Here is a 25,197-nt window from a genome sequence, read left to right as displayed (position 1 = left end):
ATTGTTAATAGATTTCGTTCTAGGCTTGCTGGGTGGAAAGCTTAATGTTTGTCAGTTGGTGGTCGTCTTACTTTGATTAAGTCTGTTCTGGGATCCCTGGGAATTTATTTGATTTATGTTTTCCCCACTCCGATTATGGTTCTTAGATCTTTGGAATCATTGAGGGCTAGATTTTTCTGGGGAGCCGACTTGGATGAGAGACGGATGCACTGGGTTAAATGGGCAGAGTTATGGCTTCAAAACAAGTTGGGGGTCTGGGAGTTGGAAGCTTGTTTGACTTCAATAGGGTAATGATCTTCAGATGGAGATGGCATTTCTTTCATTCTCCATATTTGCTTTGGGTGAGGGTTGTCAAAGCCATTTATGGTTCGGATGGTAGATTTTCTTCTTTGATTCCTAATACTTCTAGCATAGGGCCTTGGAATAGTCTGATTTGTATGATTGCTAATCTTCGGGATCATGGGATTGATATTATGGATATATGTCCTATCAGAGTTGGGAACACGGCCAATACGTCCTTTTGGCAGGACAAATGGATGACCGATTCGCCTATTGTCGTTTCTTTCCATAGGATTTTTGCATTAGATAATCATATATTGGCTTATGTTAGAGATCGGGTTTCGTTAGGGTGGGGTCCAGACAACAATTGGCGATTACCAAGGGGTGGAATTGAGCAGTCTCAGTGGGAAGATCTTATGGCTCTTTTACATGACTTTCAGTTACAGTCTACTCCATATAGATTGGGTTGGTTGGGTGATATTTCTGATTCTTTCTCCGTCTCCTCGGATCGTGCTTGTATCGATAATGGTATGTTGGATGTGAGTGGAGTTGAGACTAGGTGGAATAATTGGGTTCCCATTAAGATTAATATTCTTATATGGAGAATCAGACTTTATAGTATTCCTACTAGGGAGAGGCTCTCTTATCGCGGTATTGAAATGGATTATATCCTTTGCCCCGTTTGTCATAACGGTGTGGAGATGATTGATGACATTTTTTCAGGGTGCGCTGAGTTGGTTGATATTTGGAGACGGGTTGCTATGTGGTAGAATGTTTAATTACATGACTTGCTTTCCATTCCTTCGATTCTATCTTGGTCTGAGTCCATTGAGTTGCGGGGAGGTCAACGAAAAGCCTTTGATGCGGTAGTAAAGCTAAACTTGGTTGGAACATTTGGCTCCATAACCTTGCTTTTAGCCTCTATTGTGTTGTAATGTTTTCTTTTTGCTAGCTTCTTGTTAGTCTTTTAATAAAATCTTCTCCCGTTAAAAAAAAAACGTGTATTTATCCACGTCCTATGCTTCACCCTCGTTACTTCATCCTCTAATAGTTCATCCTTATCTTATTGTCATTAACATAAACATCTACATGATATTGACCGTAATCAACATCATTATCCACTCTGTTTATACCTATAAACACTTGGCAATGATTCATTGATGAGGCAGTAATAAACATACTTGCAACTCTTTTTAGTTATTTTTTTTAAAAAGCACACAATTTCCAAGAAACCTAAAAAACTTAATTTGACATTTTTACAAACGTTTTTATAGGGATCAAAGGAAACTAGAGGTATAAGCACAAACAGTCCATGATCAAGTAACTTGTGATGAAATCAAACCCATAATGTCAAGTTTTTTAGTAATATCTATCAATTTCAACCTTTGATGGAATTATGTCGTGAATTTAGAACCCTAATTTACCTTTATGGAACTGAATTAGGTTTGGGGGTTTTATCTTAACGTCTAATGAGTTATGTGATAAGCCACATCAAAATTTGATTTTGGGAGATGAAACTAAAAATACGGGTTATTGCTGCTCAAAGGGTATTTTATGAGTACATATTCATAGTGTATTGATAAATTATGCAAAAAAAATAATAATAATAATATTAAATAAAAAATAACAGTTCTTTACCTTTCTAATTCATTTTCTCATTTACTATGATGACAAGTAAAGGCTATAATTTTCACCTCATGAGCCAAATCAGAGTAAATATTGATTTTTGTTTATAAGTACAATTAGATTGGAATATGTTTTACCACAAAAGCCTTTACTTGCTGTATCAATTACTCTAATTCCACTGGAATAGCATAAGAAACATGCTAATTTCGTGAGAAAAATAAAGCCATGTAAATTAATTTCTTCCTTTTAGAAAAAAAAAATGAAGTTGATGCTCCAAAATTTGTCCAGCACATACCATCACATGTCATAAGAACTCTCATTCAAAATCATTTATTTATATATTCATCGTGAATTAGGCAACATGTTACTCTCCTTATCATCTTACGCTTTTAGTTATACTTTCTATTTCTGCTTAAGTTAGTTTTTTCCTCTCCAAAATGTAACGGATGTGGACATCTACCACTTGAAAAAAAAATTATTGTATTTAATCACTACAAGAATTATGGTCCTTACTTAAGGAGTTAAAATTGACTCCACAAACAAAACTTGCAAGATAATTTGGATATTAGTTTTTCTAGGATTTTCTCCTCTAGATTCAATCTTATAGATCAAGATCTTCCACATCCTAAAACAATCGCATATAAAATTTGAATCATGGAGACTTTGCATGTACTTAATTTCCACTTTATCATATTACCTTTAATCACTTTATCTTCTTCTTTTTTTTTTCTTTTTTTTTTTTCAAATGCGAGTCTTTGTTTGTTTTAATCTATATCACTTGCCAACAAACCATTTACCTCCTCTAATATAAATGGAAAATAAATGTCAATATATTCAATGTCATTTAATTTTTCTCAATGGAAATCAATGATGAACAAATCTTTTATATTGATTAATAATAAAGAATGACAATAGTTTATATGCCTTCTGTAACACTAAGTTCCACTTATAATTAATTTTGTGGGTGTTAACATTTAAAGTTTGAAAAAAAAAATTGTGTAGTGGCCATGGCATGGTGATTATAACACCACGATGTGGCAGCACCAGATGAAACACGCATCTCATTTGAGTGCCACGACTTGACAATATATTGGCCACGACATGACAGCCACCTGTATGCAAAACCCTTTTTTTTTGGGCCTTAAGCCCTATTTAGGGGATGTGATGGCTAGGATTTGCATACCATCAAACTCCATCACCTCCATTTCGACCTTGAAGCACCCATAGCCACCATTGTTGAGTTTTTGAAGTTTGTGGTGATTTTTGGTGAGAAGAAGATGAAGAAGAAGGCATCCATTGTTTGAAGATCTAGCAAGCAAGCCCCTCCTCCACTCTCTAGCTCATCTTCTGGACCATTTTGAGTCTTCAAGTTCCAACCTTTATGTTTTATGCTTCTAGATTTAGGTTTCTTTGTATTGTTCTTCAAGATTGATATAGGCTGAGTAGCTGGACTCCATAAATTTGGAAACCTTATTGATCCTTGGGGACCCCTTATGAATATATGTTCCATCTCTGAAGTTTAATAGCGTCTTGATGTTATGCATGGAAATTTGTGTCCCATTTCCCCCATTTTTGACCAAGCTTGAGCACAACGCATGCATTGGACATGCATTCCTAAAAAGCAACGATTTGTATGTTGTTTGGAGTGTCATATGGCTTTCTGGAGGGTATGAGTGAGTTGCTTGAAGGATTAAGAGCTTAATGCATTAAGCTGGCAAGAACAGTTCCCACGACGAGGAGGTTTAGCTCCTACGATGTGGCAATAGGTGGTCTTTGCAAGTGATTTGTCATGAGGTCACCACAACATGGCAAATGCTTGGCCACAACGTAGTGATCGACTGATGGCTTTTGATCGTCGACTTTAACCTTTGACTTGTTGTATAGGAGGCTCGTAGTACCAGTTCATGGATTGTGTGTCGTACTCTTTAGTAGATCTGTTATGATTACTTGTGCTTTGCTAGTTATTGTTTATATATTTGCATATGTCGACATATTATGGTTGGTTGGGTTGAGGCGGTCTTGCTTTGTGTTGTAGGACAAGATACTCGGGGGGTGGGGGGGGGGGGGTGCAGGTGTACTGTAGGCCTTGCGATGCGGTCCAGTAGAACTGTAGGCCCAAGGGAGCGGTCCAGCAATATTGTAGGCCTTGTGAGGCGGTCCAGTTAGAGTGTAGGCTCGGTAGATGTCATACCCCCGGCCGGCGGCGGAAACGTCGTGTTGTGCGACGTTAGAGTGTTGGATTAGAGATATTGAACATACATTGAATAGTACAAAACAATATATAATATAAATATCACTTCCATTATGGATTATATATTACATCCGTATATGTTTCGAAGTATGTTCAATATCTCTAATCCAACACTCTAACTGGACCGCTATAGTACTCGATCAGCTGGTGTATAGCTTCCATACTTCTCATTTATCCTATGTACCGTTGGTGTACCAATATCTTAAGAGTATACTTCAGGAAAAGAGTAATTTCAATAGGAGGCTGATCGAGTGTGAACTTAATGTAGGTTAGTTGGATACCATCCAATCTTAACCTATATAACTGCATACTTGTGACGTAAATAGTGTTTCAATGTCACATTATATATATATATATATATATATATATATATATATATATATATATATATATATATATATATATATATATATATATATATATATATATATATGTTAAATAGATATCCTTAGCAAAACCAAACTAGCTGAGTGGTGATATAACTATTATTCGAGTTGAGTGACGGCATAACATACTACAATTATCCATTTGAATCGAGCATAGTGACGACATAAAGTACTACTACCGTCTGTTTGAATCGAATGTAGTGACAACATAATATACTACTATTATCCGTTTATATCGAGTGTAGTGACATCATAATATACTACTATTATCCATTTGAATCGATCGTAGTGACGACATAAAGTACTACTATCGTTCGTTTGAATTGGGACGTAATGACTGCATAATATACTACTATTATCTGTTTAAATCGAGCGTAGTAACGACATAATATACTACTCTTATCTGTTTAAATCGAGCGTAGTGACGACATAATATACTATTATTATTCGTTTGAATCGAGCGTAGTAACGACATAATCTACTACTACCGTTCGTTTGAATCGGGCATAGTGACAGCATAATATACCAATATTATCTGTTTAAATCGAGCATAGTGATGGCATAATATACGACTATTATCCATTTAAATCGAGCATAGTGATGGCATAAGGGACTACTATTATCCGTAATTGACCATAGTGACGGCACCGCGCTCTAGAGAGAGAGCGAGAGAGAGAGAGAGAGAGAAAAAAAAGAGAGAGTTGTGTGTGTTGAAGGTGTGGAGAATGAATCTGCAACAACTTGCTATTTATAGAATATTTTGGAACTCGGTTTGCGCACCACGCATGTGTGCGTTGGCTCCATCCGAGTATTGACATGTGTAAAAATTCTATAGGTCCGCGTTCCCCCCTTATAGAATATGTGCACAGCACGCGATGGGCAGCATGCACGCGTCAGAACGTTGATTTTTGTAAATAGCATAACTTCCTCATACGAGCTCATTTTTCGTCATTCTTTATATCCATGCATGACTATCGACGAGCTCTACGACTTTCCTTTAGGTTGCATTAGCTAATTCTGACTATATTTTTAGCCGTTTATTTTTATACGTTTAAATGATTTTGCGTAACTCATATCTATCTCGTACGGATTCCCTTTTTGGTATTATTCGACTCATCAACTTTATGTTGAAGAGTACTTTCATTCTCCTTTAGAGGGTTTCGGCTAAAACTTAACCAATTTCTCTTTAAATTTTTATGCATACATTCATTGAGCGCGGTTGACTTTTATATCTTATAAAATTCATAATTCCTTCATATGAAGCCGGATTTATACAAATTTTCTATTTCCGAGATCGAGAAGACATGTACTTTCGGAATATGTTATTATTTCTTCAAAATAACAAAAAAATTTGTGCACTTATTTTTATAGATTATAGATGGTTTGGCTGATTGTATCTTAATATGAAATCTCCTCTTTTTAACTTGGATTGATAAATATCACATATTAACTCTATTATACTTGATGTTTGTCACTTTTAACGGTCAGCGACTGGTGACAATTTTCGCATTTGTTTCATTTTCTCACCGTTTAAGGAATTTCCTCCCCGAAATTCAACTTATCGTGCCCGACACCGAGGCACTATTGGCAGAATCTTAGTGAAATAGAATTTTTAGGGCTTACTCTTGAATAGTATGAATCATCATTATAGTTTAGTTTTATAGAGAGTGAAATGAATTCTTAAGATTCTTCTTCGAAATGAGGATTAAAACCGATATGGATTTTGTTGTGAGAGGTGGTAATAGTGTCATCAGACAAGTACTTTCCGATACATATAATGGTAGTGATAGTGTCATCAGACAAGTACTTTCTGATACATAGAGTGGTAGTGATAGTCTAATTAGAGACGTACTTTCTGATACATAGAGTGGTAGTGACAGTGTCATATGAAAAAGTACTTTTTGATACGTAGACTGGTAGTGATAGTATCATTAGATAAGTATTTTTTTATACATAGAGTGGTAGTGATAGTGTCATCAGACAAGTACCTTCTGATACATAGAGTTGTAGTGATAGCGCCATCAGACAATTACTTTCCGATACATAGAATGGTAGTGATAGTTCCATCAGACAAGTACTTGCTGATACATAGAGTGGTAGTGATAGTATCATCAAACAAGTACCTTCCGATGCATAGAGTGGTAGTGATAGTGTCATCAGATATGTATTTTATGATACATAGAGTGGTAGTGATTCCATATAGTAATTGTAAGGTTTCAAAAACAATTCCTTCCAGAATTTCGAGAGATTCTAAGTATTATGATGAGAGTTCTAACGAAGATTCCTTTCTCTTCTAAATCATTATTCTTAGAGAGAGTGGCGCTGGGGGGGGGGGGGGAGGGAGAGCTTTACTATTGTTATATAACTACCTGTGGGAGTACTATTACATGTCGTTAAAATTTGGTAGTTCTTTGATCAAAAGATTCATCTTTATAATGGTTGGACTCATACAAGAGCTACATAATAGATCTAAATCTGACTTTCTAAAACCATTTAAGTCTTACTTATCCTCCCATTAATTAATAACATGAGTTTCTTAACCTTTACTTTTTTTATGTTTTAACAAGTTCTTAATTCTCGTGTACATAAAACTATATCATCATTTAGTTTGTATGTAGGTTATTAATAAGGACTTACCAATTTCTATGGGTGGATCATGAGCAACGTCTCTCGAACCAATGAAAAATGCTATTCCCAGAGCATTACCCCCTTGATTTCTTAATCTTGGGCAGTCTGTTTTGAAGTGACCAATTTCTCCATATTCATAACTGTTGTGATTTCCACCAACACTAGTTCCCTGGTTCATGGTGTGGGTCCGGTTTCTATAAAACCTAGTGGTGCGGCCCTTCCTATCATAGTTGTTATAGATCGTTTCTCTATATGCCCCTACATGGTGGTAGTGACACTCATTTCATACCTGAAGATCTACTACATATTGTCTTATTGGAGTGGGTGATGGGACGGTGGAACCCAAACTTTCCCTAAGTCTTGTTTCCTCCATGCTGGTTGCTCTAAGTCGCTATCATACTTTCTCTTGCTCTTTCCTAATTTCGGAAGGTCGTCCTTTTGAATCATAGTGCCCTGGCGGATTTCCTGATTAGTTAGGTTAAATGCCAGTCTCTTGGCACTATCGTGCATAGTTGGTCTGGAAACAGTGACCAATCCTTGAATAGGGTGAACTAAACCTCATATGTGCCTCTCTACCCTCTTGTACTCTGGGGTAACAAGGCTGAGACTGAAAATAGCAAGATAATTGAAGTGGTTGGTATAAGCTGCAATGTTTGCATTTTGCATGGTAAGATTTTCGAGCTCTTGCTCTAGCTTTTGCATTTCCTCTCTAGGACAATACTCATCAATCACCAACTGGTTCAGTTCTTCCTAGGAGATGGCATTAGCTGTGCTAATTCCCACGCTTTTGGCATGGCTATTCCACCATGATAAAGTTGTATCCTCGAAGGTAAAGGTAACAAATCTAACTTCACAATCTTTAACGTAGAAGCTGATCTCGAATACCGACTCCATCTTCTCGATCCAGTGAGTCAATCCTACTAGTGCTTCATTTCCATAGAATGACTTGGGATTGCAGTTCATGAATTCCTTATAAGTACAGGCTCGTGGGTGACCTCCGTTACTACCTTGATTACTATCTCCTCTGGTTCGTCCTCTTTGTCTGGATCATGCATTGCTATTGGTTTCAAAGCTAGTTAGGGTATCAGCAACATGTTGGGCGATCAGTGCCTCGATGGCTGCTGCGTCCATGGTTGTTGGTTCTGAGTTTGGTTGTGATCCAGGGTTGCTAGTGGTGATTCTCCTTGGAGGCATGTTTTGATCCTATAGTTAGTGAAAAAGAGAGTGTTAGTCGACGACGCCTTTTTATAGATGCGAGTAGTAACGATTAAGCGCACGATTTAATGTAAAAACAAATATCACGAACGTTTATAGCTTAGGAGTGGAAAATTTTCTCAAGGTTATAATTGTGGTTCATAGGATAGTTGGATACCGTTCAATCTTAACCTATCTATAATTGTGTACTTATGAAGTAAATTGTGGTTGAATGTCTCATTGTGTAATTATAATTAATATATATATATATATATATATATATATATATATATATATATATATATATAATTATGTTAAATATATATCCTTAGGAAAGCCAAACCAGCGGAGTGGTGATATCACCATTACTAGAGTTGAGCGACGGCATAACATACTACAATATTCCATTTGAATCAAGCGTAGTAACGACATAAAGTACTACTATCTTCTGTTTGGATCGAGCATAGTGACGACATAATATAATATTATTATCCGTTTAAATCGAGCGTAGTGAAGGCATAAGATACTACTATTATTCTTTTGAATCGAGCGTAGTGACGACATAAAGTACAACTATCGTTCATTTGAATCGGGCATTGTGACGGCATAATATACTACTATTATCCATTTAAATCGAGCGTAGTGACGACATAATATAGTACTGTTATCCATTTAAGTCGAGCATAGTGACGGCGTAATATACTAATATCTATATGATGTTGGGCAGAGTGACGATAGGGAATGACATTATTCCTAAGAGTTGGGCAAAGTATCTACCAGACAAAATATTATTCCTAAATGTTTGGTAGACTAGATACTAGGTACAATACTATCTCAAAAGTTTCTCAGGGTAATGAATAAGTATAATGCTTTCCTAGTGAGTTGGTCAGTGTAACGACTAGGTACGATGTTATCTTGAAAAGCTGACTACGGTAATGACTAGGCATAATATCATCTATTAAGAGTTGGCAGAGTAGACATAATATTATCCTAACGTTTTTGGGCATAATTATATTACTAATATGATAAAATTAGCAATATTTATAAAATAAATAGTATAGTATTATAACATGTATCCATCAAGATAGGAATTGACTATGGAAACATAATCAACTCGCTAACCTGTGGATATAATCAGATGGTTCTGATTTGATATGAGAAACTTGGAAAGATTCATTTTAGAAAATTTTAAGTGTACAAACTGAAGCAACAAGTAATTCCATCATTTTGGGAGTTGACTATGGTGACATAACCAACTTGCCAACTAGTGCATATAATCAGATGATTATGATATAAGCTATTTGGAAGGATTCATTGTGGAACTACAATGCATGTTGAGTACCTTTGGAACTAACATGACAAAGCAGAGAAACTACAAGCTTCAAATAACTAAGTCCATTGATAAGATTAAAGAAACATGGAATTTAGCTTGTTGGAATTGTCTATGGTTGGGTGATTCTGACTTATCATCGACAACTTGAAAAGATCCATCGTGGAGTTGCACAACATGTTGAGAACCTTTTGTGATTAACACGACTGAGCATAGAAATCAACGTTTCAAATGCTCCTATGGTTATATGTCATGAATGATGTTTCAAGAAGAGGAAAGCCAAATGCCCATAGGCAAAAGGATGTGTTTCAATAAGCAGCCCATTCGGAGACGTATTTTGATAGGCTAAAATGATTACTAAGAAAAGGACTAAGACAAACACAAATGCCCAAAGTAATCTGATGCAGAGTAAAAACTAAAGAAGAGTTGATTGATCATCGATAATAAGGACCCACAATAACTTTTTTTTAAAGATTAAGAATCAACTCGTTCTTCCAATTTTTTAGCCTATAATTAGAATATTGAATCCATAACACCATTGGTATGTTACTTTAAATCCTTGAGTGTTTTACTAAAGGATAAGTACTGACATTTGCAAGATTGTGGAGTGACCAAAAGAAAGTAATAGACTATAACATGGATACGTCATTATGATCAAGGTTATCAATTTGAGTCCATAGGAACATAAGATGACCTGTTATTTTAAATGTTAAGTCTATTGTCTTTTGATTAAAATTTTTATACATTGTTTCGTAAGATAGTTTTAACTTATTTAAATATAGAAAATTTCGCATGCTTTCTATTTAAAAGCATGTCATGAAATATTTGAAACTAGTACAATAACAATAGTTCAATGTGGATTCATTGATAGGATTAAATGCAATTGTGGGATCATCTTCTTGAATAAGAGTTGCATTATCCAGTTGGATCGGATTTTCGAATTCATTTAACCCTGAGTTTTAAGATAAATGCAAATATTATCTGTTAAGAATGATGAGAAGGACACAATCTAGTGAGATAATATCTATTGCAATTAGTTTATACTAATTGGTCGTTCAGATTAACCATGATGCATGTTGATCAAAAATGTTTAGATCATTGTTCTAAATATTGAAATGAGTAGTGCATCACTGAATATTCAACTGGACATAATTTTGGAATTCATTAGACCACAAGTCTTCTGACCGATACATTTCTCATAGTATCAAAATAAATGATGAAGAAATCACTTCGTGATGCTATCATTTGTTGGAATTAGTTCACACTAATTGTCCGTTCAAGCTGGTCACAAAATGAAGTTTAGAGTCAATTGGGCAAAAGGATAAGAAACTTAGATCCAATAGGATAGTGAGAATCTTAATCAAAAGTTTAACGATCATCTTATGTAATTGTGAAGCAATTTCACAACTCGTCACAAACCAAAGTATTGAATAACAATCTTGTTGCATAAAGAAACAAAATCATTGTTTGATTTGTAATTGATGAGTCATATTGTGCTTACACACAATTCAAGGATTGCATAATGAATGACTGTTACAAGAGTCTTTGGTCTTGTACAACCTAAGAAAGTTCTTATCGAACAATCTATAAGATAGGTTTTTTTGCCGGACGTACCAACTATATTTTTGGAAACCTTCTGAGAACAAAGTATTTGTTTCTCTAAGGGTAGTCTTTCAAAAGAGAGAGCTGATATCAAAAAGAACTAGTGGGATACATATTTATCTTGATAAGGCTTAAGAATCAATTAACGAAGAGGCTAAAGAAACACTACCACTTAATTTGTGGTTAAAACCTATTAAGGAAAAAGACATCCCTCTACCTCTTCTATATAGATATAATAGAAGGTGTCAGTGACCTTGTCGTCGCAATGTCACATAGGGAACAAATCACCGGTAGATTACGATTAGAGTCTATCAACTATCCAATGCTATGGAAGGCCTATTATACAAAATTGGAGGAAGCTATGAGGAATGAGATTCAGTCCATTTAGGTTTAAAATTCGAATTGATCCAACACTTGGTGTTAAAGCCACAGAGTGTTTATAGATCTTCGAAATATGACAAGAATGGATAGGAATACATATATATTCAAACCAAGATGATTGTGAAGGATATGTAGGCTTGAGAAATTAATTGATGAATTATCATGGTTAGATCATTTGCTTTAGCAAGAAATTCAAAAATTTAAATTACGAGAAACAAAAGATAGTCCATATAAATGTTAAAGCTAGTGGGAGTAATGTTGTCCCTTCTATTGAACTAGGAAACGATGTCCTAACTTTGCTAAATGTAAAATCTTTATATATCTTAGGAATTGTCTCGCTATGAAACACATGGGAAGAATAAGAAAAGCATACTTAGAGTCTATCGAGATAGATGTAAGTTATTCATTGATTTAACTTAAAGTACTTAAAATCTTGAGGAATCTAGAGATGCAAAATACTTATAAAGTTTGTAAAAGTAATGATTCATATTCCTTGGGCATGATAATTCATATAAGATCATTTTGGCTATAATCAAAGAATCAAGAATCAAGAATATCATTTGGAATCCTAAAAGGACGAAAGACATAATCTTGTTAGTTTGTGCTCTTAATGAATAATAAAGTATTAGCTTGGAAGACTACCAAGTAATACACCTAAGTGGATTTCATAATAAGACATAGAATCTATTGCAATAAGTTTGATTGGAACGACAAACTTTGAGACTAAAAGAAATTCATTTGTGGCCCCAGTGTTGTATTCAATAATTGATGGTTCCATTGAAGTTTCTTGTGACTAAAAGGTGACTTTACCTCGAGTATAGATCCCAAGTTATACAAGATCACATGGTAAATACTCAATAAGTACCTTCACGATTGTGTGGACATCATACTCAACTAAAAGGAATCTTGTTGATTCATTTCTTTAAACTAATGCTCTAATCAAGGTTAATAGTCACATAAAGATCTAATGTTATTAGATTTACATGTGTATTAACTTGAGTGCTTTATTTTAGTTTGTTTTTTAATTTAGGAACTAATGTAGTTGTGGTCTCTATTTCATATGGTGATTAGTAAGTGGAGAACTTAATATTTTATGGAATTCTGTCATTTCATTTAGGTCATCAATGTGTTCCACTTTTGCATGTCTAGAACCAATTCCAGAATAATATAGTATTCAAACTTCCATAACTATTCCTACTCTTGGGAGATAGTAGTGAATTAAGATTTTGATAGTATTGATCAATTGTTTATAGAGATGAACATAGCCAAGTCTTGCGATCGATGCTGATGAGTACTTGAAAATGGATATTTAAAATATTGGAGTACACACGCTTAAATATTTCTTCATGGATCATATCATGAGTAAATTAAGGAGACTATATTTCTTATTCTTCAAATGGTGATGCATGTGTTTTTGTTCTAGACTCTGTTGTGTCTTGGTTTTTCTCCAACTTTTTCCGTATCTGGAAGCTATACAGGGTTTGACTAGATATTGCATGAGGAATAGTATTGGCCTATATAGTCAAAGTTTATTTGATCTTTCTGCCAAAAATTAGAAGTCGATATCTTTAGGCCCCTCGATGATTTGGTGCTTACATCTAAAGTGCTCGGTTAAGCTCTAGCTGAAATTGATGTGTTCAATTTAGTAATTAGAGGCAATCGTCACAAATTTATTCTGGGAAATATAATCTTTAATTCAGAGATTAACTATTATCCATGTCTCGAATTCATACAAATATCAATAAGATCAAAGGAATTTGAAATCACTAGTCTTAAGACTGTTTATAGCATTGTTGCAATAAGTACAATAGTTGCATTGGACTGCCACTCATGGTTGTCCCTAGTAAGTATTAGACCGGTCAATCGTTAGTGCCGAAGTGCACGTGGGAGTTGATGGTGAATAGTTCCCATATACATAACAAGCCCGATAATATTATTATAAATAGTGTGTCCTTTTGGGTTACACGTAAGAACAATATAAAGTAGAACTAAAAAGATATTTATTTGAGGGACTTGTTTTGTTAATTAATAAATAGTGAATAAAGGAATATGGTATATTCTAGAATGAATTGAATACCATAGATAAGTATTATTATATTTGGTAATTATCTCTAGGGTTTCAATTCACCTCCTTATAATTAGAGGGATCCAAATCCGGTTTTGACAAATGAGAAAAATACATTTATATTACCAAACGTTGGAACCCTCACAAAGCCCTTGAATCGAAAGAACCTAGTTCCCATGACATGGGCATTGATTTGCTATGACGTGATGAGAAACAGTCTCGAGTTTCTTGAATCTGTTCGTTGTTGGAATTCGAGGCTTGTTCAAATCTGCTAGAGTTTTGTGTCTTGGGTGCGATTACAAGAGAGGAACTCTTCATTCGGTTCTCTAGTTCAATCAACTGGATCTTTATAAGAAGAAACATAAGAAGAGGTCAAAGGTATGTTTTTCGTTCTATTGAGTTCTAATAAGTTGCACAGATTAGTTGAGTTTAGATTTGTATGTTTTGAGTGTTAGATCAAATTGTTTGTTGTTTCCACTTCCAATTTGTTTGTCTTGATGAGGCTCAAAATACATTAGGGGAGAGGTCAGACATAGGGTCATGGGGAGCACTAAGGTGGTACTCCGGATAAGGTGGTACTCCGGATAAGGGGAGAGGTCAGACATAGGGTCATGGGGAGCACTAAGGTGGTACTCCAGATAATAGAGCTTATCCAGTAGATTAGGCAGAGGTTACTGACAGCGTAGAGCCGTTAGAAGAGTTATGCTGATAGGTGGTGGTCCAAGTTGGAGTTTCACGTTGGGGATATGGTTCTGGTGAAGGTATTACTTTGGAAGGGTGTTATACGCTTCAGGAAGCGAGGCAAGTTGAGCCCAAGGTTCATCATACCCTTTTGATTGGTGGCCCGTGTGGGCAAGGTGGCCTATTGATTAGATCTTCCTGTGCAAAAAGGTGATGCCCCTGGTCAAGGTGTAGCGACATCACTAGAAGGGCTCAGAGAGGACTTAGGAGTCCGAGGCGAAGATACACGAGCACTACCCATATATAATTTTAGCTACGGACTTCAAGGACGAAATGTAGTTCATGTGGAGGAGAATTGTAACACCAAGTTCTAGGTATAATTACTTTTGTGGGTGTGAACATTTAATGTTTGAAAAACAAGAGTTTATGTGGTAGCCACAACATGGTGATTATAGCACCACGACGTGGTGACATTAGATGAAACATGCATCCCACGGCATGAAAATATGTTGGTCATGACGTGAAAGCCACATCTATGTAAAACCCTAATTTTACAGGCCTTAAGCCCTAATTAAGGGATGTGATAGATAGGTTTGCATACCCTCAGTCTCTATCACCTCCCTTTCGACCTAGAAGCACCCATAGCCACCATTGTCCAGTTTTTGAAGTTTTATGGTGATTTTTGGCGAGAAGAAGAAGAATAAGACATCCATTGTGTGAAGATCCACCAAACAAGCCCTCCTCCACTTTCTAGTTCATCTTCTGGAACATTATGAGTCTTCAATTTCCAACCTTTATGTTTCATGCTTATAGATATAGGTTTCTTTGCATTGTTCTTCAAGATTGGTATAGTTTGAGTGGTTGGACTCCATAAAGTTAGCAACATTATGGATCCTTTGGGTGCCCTTATTGACATATATTCTAGATATGAAGTTTAATAGAGTCTTGATGTTATACATAGAGCTTTGTGTCCCATTTCCTTTATTTTTGACCTAGCTTGAGCTCAATGCATGTGTTGGACATGCATGCTTAAGAACCAATGGTTTTGATGTTGTTTAGAGTCTAATAAGGCCTTCTATAGAGTATGAGTGAGTTGCTTGAATGATTAAGAGCTTAATGCATTATGGTGCCAAGAACAGTTCCCACGAAGTGGAGCTTTAGCTCCCACGACATGGTGATACGTGGTCTTCTTGATTTTTATGTCGTGAGGTCACCATGGCATGGTAAATGCTTGGCTATGATGTGATGACCGACTGATGCACTTTTGATCGTTGACTTTGACCGTTGATCTTTGACTTTTTGACTAAGTTGAGTTTGGTCAACTTGAGGGTTGTTGGACTATAGATTGAGGAATGGTCTCTGATTGTTATATAAGATGCTTGTTGTACCAACTCTTCGATTTTATGTACCGTACTCTTTATCTGCTAGACTGCGAGGTGGGTTTTGTAACTATACTTTATCCTGCAGTATGTATCCATGTGTCTAGGATATTGGTATGTTATTGTGCTAGATTGGTAGATCTATTATGATAACTTGAGCTTTGTTGGTTACTGTTTATCTGTTTGCATATGTCGACATACTGTGGTTGGGTGGATTGAGGCGGTCCTAATTTGTGTTTAGGCCGACATACCAGGGCGGTACAGGTGTACTATAGGCCTTGCAAGGCGGTCCACTCTGACTGTAGGCCAAACGAACGATCTAACTATGTTTAGGCCTTGTGAGGCAGTCCATTTAGAGTGTAGCCTCAGTAGAGTGGTCCAGAAATCCTATAGGCCTTGCAAGGCTATCCATGCAGACTGTTGCCTCATGTGTGCATTCATGTATGTGTATTGTTGTGTGGGGTATTTTAGGGGAACTCACTAAGATTTGGCTTACAGTTGTGGATTTAAAATTTTCAAGTACTTCAGATGATTGAGCGAAGGTAAAGGCGTGATTATATATATATCCTCATGCTTATTCAGGTTTTGAGAGATGATATTTATACTCTGATTTTTATGGTTCTATTTTGAAACAATGATTGATTACTTTATGGATATTATGAAAATTTCATTTTAAAATGAAAATTTTTACCATGGTTTGTGGGACATTACACCTTCTCATTTATATTGACATATATATATATATATATATATATATATATATACACACACACACACACAAACACACAATGTTGACCACATATATACGTACAACTTATTGATGTAATCCATATAAACTAGGGATGATATATTGTAAAAGTAGAAGGGTATACATCTAGAATATTCACTAACAGCCACTCTCAATTGCAGCATTAGGTGGTCTAATGCTCCAACTAGGTCTAAAGTGGTGACTAAGTTGTCAAGGAAGACCATAGTGACGACTAACATGTTGACACACACACACACACACACACACACATATATATATATATATATATATATATATATATATATATATATATACTTGAAACAAACAACCATATATTAAAAATAAAACTAGCAAGGAGCTAGAAAAACAATTACAAAAAGTTTAGGAGGATTTTGAAGCCAATTTAACCAACTAAATAAACATCTATGATTACTATTTGCGAACAAAAAAATGAATACTCTTTAATAGAGTCTATTACTTCACTCTTCCTTAACTTCCATCATTTTCTTCCTTGACGACATCGTATTATTTCCCATTAAAAGAAACAATAAATGAATCAAATAAATTTCCAACCAATGAATATCAATTCAAAGGGATATTGCATTCCAAGTTCTACCCGCGATTTCACACCTTATAAAAGGTGATCAAGTTTTTATATGTCAAGATCACAAATCGAGCAGAACACCGAGGGAACATCCATATTTCTATTTTCTAGGTTTATCTGAGATGGAGTTCTATTCCGCAACACCCTCCAAATCGAGATGTTTACCTATATAGGGACAAAAGGATTACATGTAGTATCCAGATCCGAAGAAGGTAAAACCATTTCATCAATCCACCTCCTAATATAAAAACCCCATCTTCACCAATCTAATACCACCACCTATCTGTTTGATGATTAAACGAAACATTTTGAATCAAATATATAAGAATATAGAACTGAACAACTTCTCCACCCCTATGATTAGAATGTCTCCAAGTCCAGTTCTAATCTTCATTAATTTTTCTATCAACGATCATACAATCTTTATGTTGCTCCAACTCGAAAAACCGTGGGAATCTTGATTTCAAAGGATCACCAATCCATATACGAGTACATAAATTGTTAGACACCCATTTCATACAACTTTCTTAAAAATAGAATTAACCTCTAACCGTAAGTTTAAGAGCCGAGAATTAGAAACCAAAAAACAAGGCTAAGGGTCCACTATAGTATATCTGGAACTGCAAAATCCCCTCCCCCTGCCCATTTGGACCATACAATTGTTAAATCACTTTAACACAAAGTAGGTTGTCATTATTTATAAATCTCCACCACTATTTCAGGAGAAGAGAAAGATTAAAAGTAGCTAAACTACCGGTATTCAAGCCATCATTCTTTCTAGAAGCAAGGGGGACATCCTATTTAATCCATGCCATTTTACGATTATTCTCGTCCTATCTCCAAAGAAAATTATATGTGAAGCATCAACAACATGCATAAGTAATCAAGACATAGAGTAAATACCAAGAGACCCAAGGACAAAACTAATGAGCATCAGTCTACATCTAATAGAAAGGGTTGAAACTTTCCATTTGTAAACCTTCTTTTGGAACCGATCAATAATAACCTTCTAGTCGTCCACCTTAGACATGTTCTGCCCCATAAGAATGCCCATATACATGAAAGGGAATTTATCATCTCTACAACCCAACACTAAACCAAAATCCTCTACATCTCTACTTGAGATACACACTCCATACATATTAGATTTCTTAATGTTTATTTTCAGACCAGAAACCATATAGAAACACAACAACATTCTAACTAAGTGTCTAATATTGGATCTCTTCCATTCATAAGAAAAAAATACATTATCTACATAAAATAAGTGAGACAAGGTTAGGGTACCTTTACCAACTTGAGCTCTTGAAAATAGGTTAGCCGATTTTGCATCTTCAGTTTCTACATGTAATCCCTCAACGAAGACTGCAAGTCTCCCTAGCGAATCCCAAGTTGAATATGGAGCTCCTATGTAGCACTCCCATTTAATAGGATAAAAGCCCTAGTTCAAATTAGACAAACTTGAATCCAAGACCTCCATTTTGAACCAAAGTTCATGAACTCTAACATATTATCCAAAAAAAAACAATTAAAATTTGTGTACGCTTTGGTGAAGTCGATCTTTAGCAACATCAGTTTTTAATGTTTTTTTATGCCATTCAACCAATTCATTAATCATCATGGGGCCATCTAACATCTGCCTATCTTTTATGAATTCGAATTGTTCATAACTAATAATTGAGTCGATCATTCCAGCCAATTGTAAAGCAATAATCTTGGCTATAATTTTATATTGAATTCCAACGAGGGTGATAAGATGAAAGTCATTTATAACTATCAGGTTATCAATATTAGGAATTAAAGTAAGAAAGGAAGAATTGCACCCGGACAAGATTCTAGCGTCAACCAAGAAATCAACCACAAAATATAGAATATCTCCCTTAAGCATCTCTCAATAATTTTTTATAAATGAGAAACTCAACCCATCTGGAGTTGGAGCCTTTTCATTACCATACATCCAAATTGTAGTTTTTACATCCTCAATCGTGACACACTATTCCGAGCTGATGGATTGGTCATCCGTAATGGCACCAAACCGTTGGCTCCTTCTTTCAACATAATTAGTTATAAATTTCTTGAACTTGTCACGAAAATGATTAAAAAATTGATTTCACTTGTATGGGATTAATCATCCAATCTCCTTTTTCCTTAACCTCTTAATCGCGAATTGTCTTTTTATTATTATTATTATTAATAATACCATGGAAATACTTACTATTTTCGTCCCCTTCAATACTCCACGTAATCTTTTTTTATCAGATAAATCTAACATCTCTTTATTCTCCAGGTCAAAAAGCTTTGATTTGATACGCAATCTATCTTGTTTTTCATGATTCGTAACCAGACCCTCATCAATTTTGATATTAATTTTCATGAAGAATTTTAATCAAGTTAGCTTTTTCTCGAAATCTTTTTTCTTTAACCTCACTCCTCCATCTTTTAAGGATATTTTTAAACCCTTTAGTTTGTTTTTGAAGAAGATACAAACATTCTCCCCATCTTTCCCTTATCCTCGGACCAAAATCCTCTTACCACCTCATTAAAAATGAGTTCCAACATCCAAGAATTAAAGAACTTGAAAGGGAGAGGACCATAATCTACAACTTGTTGAGATAAGAAAATAGGTCTTTGATATGAGATAGTGAGATCTAAAGCTATGGCATGGAAATGAGATAGTAAGATCTAAAGCTATTGCATGGAAATTAAATAAGAAGGTTGTAAAATTATATGAAAGTTAAAATCAATCAATCTTACTTGAATTAGCTCCTCTGTTACCAATTCTAGTGAAAGAAAAACCACCCATAGGAATATCAGTTAACCATGCCTCTACAATAAATAAATTAAAGTTAGGTGTCACCCGCTGCGAGAAATTACATCCCATTTTTTCACTTTTATTTTTTACTGCATTAAAATCACCAGAAAGCAAATATGAACCTTTATTATGATTCATAAAAAAATAATAAAAGATCAAGTTTGTTGTGTTCCTCCTATGAAGCATAGACATTAACCATGAAAAATATAGTTTTAAAGGTCACCCACTCCCCCTACATAATAACAACATATTCAGAGCAAGTAATTTTAATTTTTCCCAAAAACATTTGGATCGCACATTGATAATAAACCTCTAGATCTCCCATGATCCAAGCTAGAAGAAAAGTTAAAGGTGAAATTGCCCCATAAGCTACGAATAACAAACATATCAATTGACTGCATATGAGTTTCTTGGATGGAAAAGAAAAACAACACCCAAATAATTACACAACTTCGCTACTTTACTCCTTTTTAGTTTATTTCCCACTCGACAATATTTAATTGATAATTTATTCATTTATCAACAAGTTTTACATCCATCTCTTTTACTAATGACTCCATATTCACATTACATCCTTCTATTTCATAACCTAAAGACGTACCCGTTTCAAGAAGGCGAGCCGTATCATCTAATAGAGACGATTCATCAATATTATTTGCATTCAAATTTCCCTTTCTTGGATTCTTCCTCCTATTTGAGTTGCCTGAAAAAGAGATTTTTTTTATACAAAGACATATTCACCTTTTTACAAAAAATTAGAGTTGATATCGACCCATTATACATTAGATTGCTAAACCTAGGTGGCCTAGAAAGCAAAGGAGTTGAACTTTAATTTACCTACTCCTTATCTATGGATTCATTATTAGACTAGACATTTTGTTCAAGAGCAAAACTGTCATCTTCCTTTTCATCCCACATATAGGCTTTGATGCTCATTTTTTTAACAGAAACCACTTCTTCTTAAGATATGTCATCAATAAACCCATCTAAAGTGTCATTGATATTGTTTTCCAACTTTTCATGATCATTATTTACAAGTTCATCTTGTTTACAGTTTCAAATGCAAAGGATCAGAGTTTGATATGTGATTAGAGAGTTATCATCACTATCTAAATCATTGTGATTATCATCATGAGTAAGAGAATGTCTCTAATTTGAAACCTCCAGTACAGTAACTGAGAATTTTGCACCATCTATCTAAACTTGAAACATGCAATTAATCATTTTGATAATTAATCTCCGAATGCAGATTCTACCAGAAGCAACAGGCTCGTCTTCATCATTATCTATAAACAAAACATCACTAAATTTGAAGGAAACCTTCTTAAAAGCTGCAAGAGACCATGAAAGAATAGGTAAAGCCTACACCTCAATCCACACAACCCTACAGTCTAAAACAAAGTACTTGTGGATGTTTTTAATGAAAGAAAAATACACATTCATAGTTTTACAATATTTGAATTTATCACAGAGTCTCTATTTCTTGAACTCAATCCAAATCCAGTCACCTCTTAGGTAAGGAATGTGTAAATATTTGAAACCTTCATTTTCACAAATTTTATACATACTGTCAATAGTAGTTTTATCTCTTACCTTCCCATTCAGTACATTTTTATCACCAGGAAGTGAGAGGAGGTCTTGAGGTTGGAGTTTAATATCAAAAGTATCAATGATATTCTGCTGAACATGCTCAAAATTGGTTAAATTTTTGGTTGTTTTCATATTCCCACTAACAGTTGTGGCATATGATTTCTGATTCATCCCATAGCGGTTGACTGGTACTTGTTTTGAGTATACCACTCCTTTTTTTTGATTTTGATTAGACGAACCTCTATTAACTGCTTCCAACCTATTAAATCTTTCCTAAGAAGCAGAGACATGGTAATTACCAATCAAAATTTTGTTTAAATTCTCCACAACGTGGGTATAATACTTATTTTTCAAGAATCGAACAAATACAAACCTTCTTCCAATCTTAGAGACTTATCTAGGAAAACAAACATAGGAATACACCTTAGTTTTTCCTTTGATGTAACCTAGGTATACACATCACTAAGTCTCAGTCTTATATTACTGGTAACTAATGATAGTCTAGATTCCTTATTAATCTCAATGTCTACATCAAGATCTATCAAGTAAGGAACAACCATGTAATATCATATCAGAGGTAGGGTCCATTTGGTATACTAAGTATACTGTTCGGAAATTGTTCTTTAAACACCTCACTAAATCTAGCCTAGACATCATTCCTGTAAGTAGATCAATCAATATTATGACTTGTAATGTTACGCCGTGATTTTTCACCCAACTGTTTTTATTTTTAAAACATTTATTTAATAGAATACGTTAGCAAAAGTCTTATTTTGAATCTTGTGAAAACAATACCAATGTACTTTTTATTTTTTTACCAAAAACATCATTCTTCAAAATAAAATTCGTAAACCAAATCAAAACAAGTTCTCAAAAACAAGTGTTAAGAAAACTCAACGACATGTCCAGATGGTATCAATAATAAGATATAAACTGGAAAGTAACTTCCCAACAGCCCCCTCCTCACCAATCCGACAAACTATGCTACATATACCAAAGCAAGGGAACAACAAGCATAAACACAAGTGTCAGCAAATGATAAGTGAGTCAACCATAAGTACAATGTTAGGAAAACACACATAGCAATCATCATGTACATCACATGCATAACATACATCGGATACATCACACACATCATATACATCACATGTTCGTCACTAGAGTATAATTAAGGTATACCGTTATTAGTTATCTTCTAATATTAGATAAATATTAACTATTCCCATCCTAGCCCTAGGTCCATCACTAATACGTAAGGAAGACACCCCATACATGATTCCATCACTAACTCGTAAGTTAGACACCCCATAAATGAGTCCATCGCTAACTCGTCAAGTAGACATCCCACATGTAGGTCCATCACTAACATAAAGGCAAAACTTGTTCACTACTAAGTGACCGGCCCAACCTTACCATAATTGGTCCATCTCTAACCAAGAGGAAAAACCTCATTCACCACTAACATGACCAGATTGACCCAATACACTAAGTGAGGAGCGACTCTCACTCGTAACATTTCTCCCGGTTCACTGCGTTCGCTACTCCGACGTTGCACATAAAAGTATGGGCATTATCATTCGATAGTGGTACTTGTCATTATTTCCCATCACTAGAAACTTCCCACTCAAACATGACATTTTATCCAGCGCCATCACTATGCCAATATCACTCCAATCCTTGAACACCTTAGTGTCCATGAACCATGTACCGAGTGGTGGTCTAGAAAAACCACTTCCTGTCACTATTGGCTTAAGCTCTTTCCCTTTAGGTATCTTTCAACCTATAAGGCCCTTACAAGTGTACACACACCAAAGTCTAGGTTTCTACCCTTTACGCCCCTCTAAGTGTATTCCCCTTTTTAATTAATATATCATTAATTCATCACATAAGGATTACACTACAAACCTCCCTAAGTAATCATGCTCAATTTCTACTATTATTAAATGGCACATTAATTCCCTACTTCACAATATGTAAACATGCAACAAGACATATCAAGTTACGGCATTTTACATCTTTATATAATCATGCACATATCGTCGCTTCATCACTAAGGCTTATTATATCGCTAGCATGCATTGTCCTAACCAACACAGACAAATATTACCTATAAATTATTGCATGCATATATTCACACACAATCAACACAATCTCTCCTTCTATCATGGACCTATCACATCCTCACATCAAAATACCAACAAGAAACTATAGCATGAAGGAAAAATCATTCAAATCAAAGAATCATTCAAAATTGGGGTACATGCAACCTAAACAACCTAGGTTCATTCCAATTCTTATAAGATGTGGAATCCCTAACAAGTATTGCAAATAACCACAAAGATTGACTCACATTTCTCAAACAAGCACCCTTTCCATGCTTCAAATATTATAGAACCTGAGGTATCAAACCTTCCCCTAGTTAAACACAAGTAAATGGATTACTAGAAGGTTACATGAATAAAGAATGGCAATTAACTACCTAAACATGCAAAGTGGTTAATAGATCAAATTCTTAGATTTTGACCTGAAACAACAGCCTGTTCAAGGCCACTTTAGCCCCCACTTCGACCTAAATAATTTGCAATATTTTTTCATATTCTAGTATACTAGACTTTTAGCGTTTCATAAAGTTCTTTAACAATTCCATACGATTTTTCTTTAATTGTCTATGAATTTTACAAGACATCATGTTCGTATAGCTAAGTACATTGCTTTTATGAGTTTAACAGTAGTAACATGTCAAGAAGTTAAAATAATAATTTCAAAATTAAGCCATGATTCAAAGTACATTGCTTTTATGAGAAAAACAAAGTTCATTGCTAAAAGAAAAAACACCACTAGGGCTTGAGTTTCCCCCAAAATTAAGCCTCATATTAAGACATTTACAGATTGTTTTGAAGGCCTTTTGGATGGCTCAAAACATGGTCTTTTACAAAAAGGTTATCCTCTTGAATCAAGGTAGCAATAACATAAGTTTTAGCTACAACAAAGATGGCAATGACTCCAAGATTATAACCAATTCTTGAGTACCAACTCTAACACATGAAGAAGTGTTTTTAAAAGTAAATTTTACAGCAAGATATAGCCAAGAATACATTAAACTATGGTTGAAATTCGGACATACAAGGAATCACAATAATTGAAGTAAAAAGAAGAAGATTATGTGAATCGAATCACTAATAATTGAAGCATGGACACAAGAGAAGGAAATAAATGATCTACAAAGAGGAAGGATAGATTACTAAACTCACTTGGAACCACCACTGATGCTCTGAGTCCTTCTTCTATCGTTCGACGCTCCACACAAACCACACGATCGAGCTTGCTTCATATACGCATGCTACATTGCTTCATTCCTTATTAGATCGTTTTTTTTCTTCTTCTATCCTACTAATCGAGCGACGCAACTCCAAAGGAACAACCAATGATTGATTTTTATTTTCTTCTTTAATCATTGTGTAATGACCAAGGGGAAACGTGCGTAACCCTTCGTCCCGTCGATTGCATTCATGGAGGGTTAATTGCGATTTTTCATTCTATCCCCCTCGACTTCAATGAACTAATTCAAAACACTCATAACCCTAATAAGTTGGAATTTTAAGTTTCCTTAATGACACAATAACCCCTCAAAATAATTAACA

At 35.0% G+C, this 25,197-nt stretch overlaps 1 protein-coding gene across 1 annotated transcript; it reads left to right on the top strand.

The window, feature by feature from the left end:
* Window positions 1-218: 218 nt before the first annotated feature.
* Window positions 219-1,049, top strand: LOC145130421 (uncharacterized). The gene has a single exon (XM_079065228.1). The coding sequence runs from the start codon at window positions 219-221 to the stop codon at window positions 1,047-1,049; it is 831 nt and encodes a 276-aa protein (XP_078921354.1).
* The last annotated feature ends 24,148 nt before the right edge of the window (window positions 1,050-25,197 follow it).

The sequence above is a fragment of the Lactuca virosa genome, chromosome 8 (genome assembly GCF_052849685.1).
Source record: "Lactuca virosa cultivar CGN04683 chromosome 8, Lactuca_virosa_CGN04683_v6, whole genome shotgun sequence".
NCBI classification, from domain to species: domain Eukaryota; kingdom Viridiplantae; phylum Streptophyta; class Magnoliopsida; order Asterales; family Asteraceae; genus Lactuca; species Lactuca virosa.
This window is presented reverse-complemented; position numbering and strand designations above follow the sequence as displayed.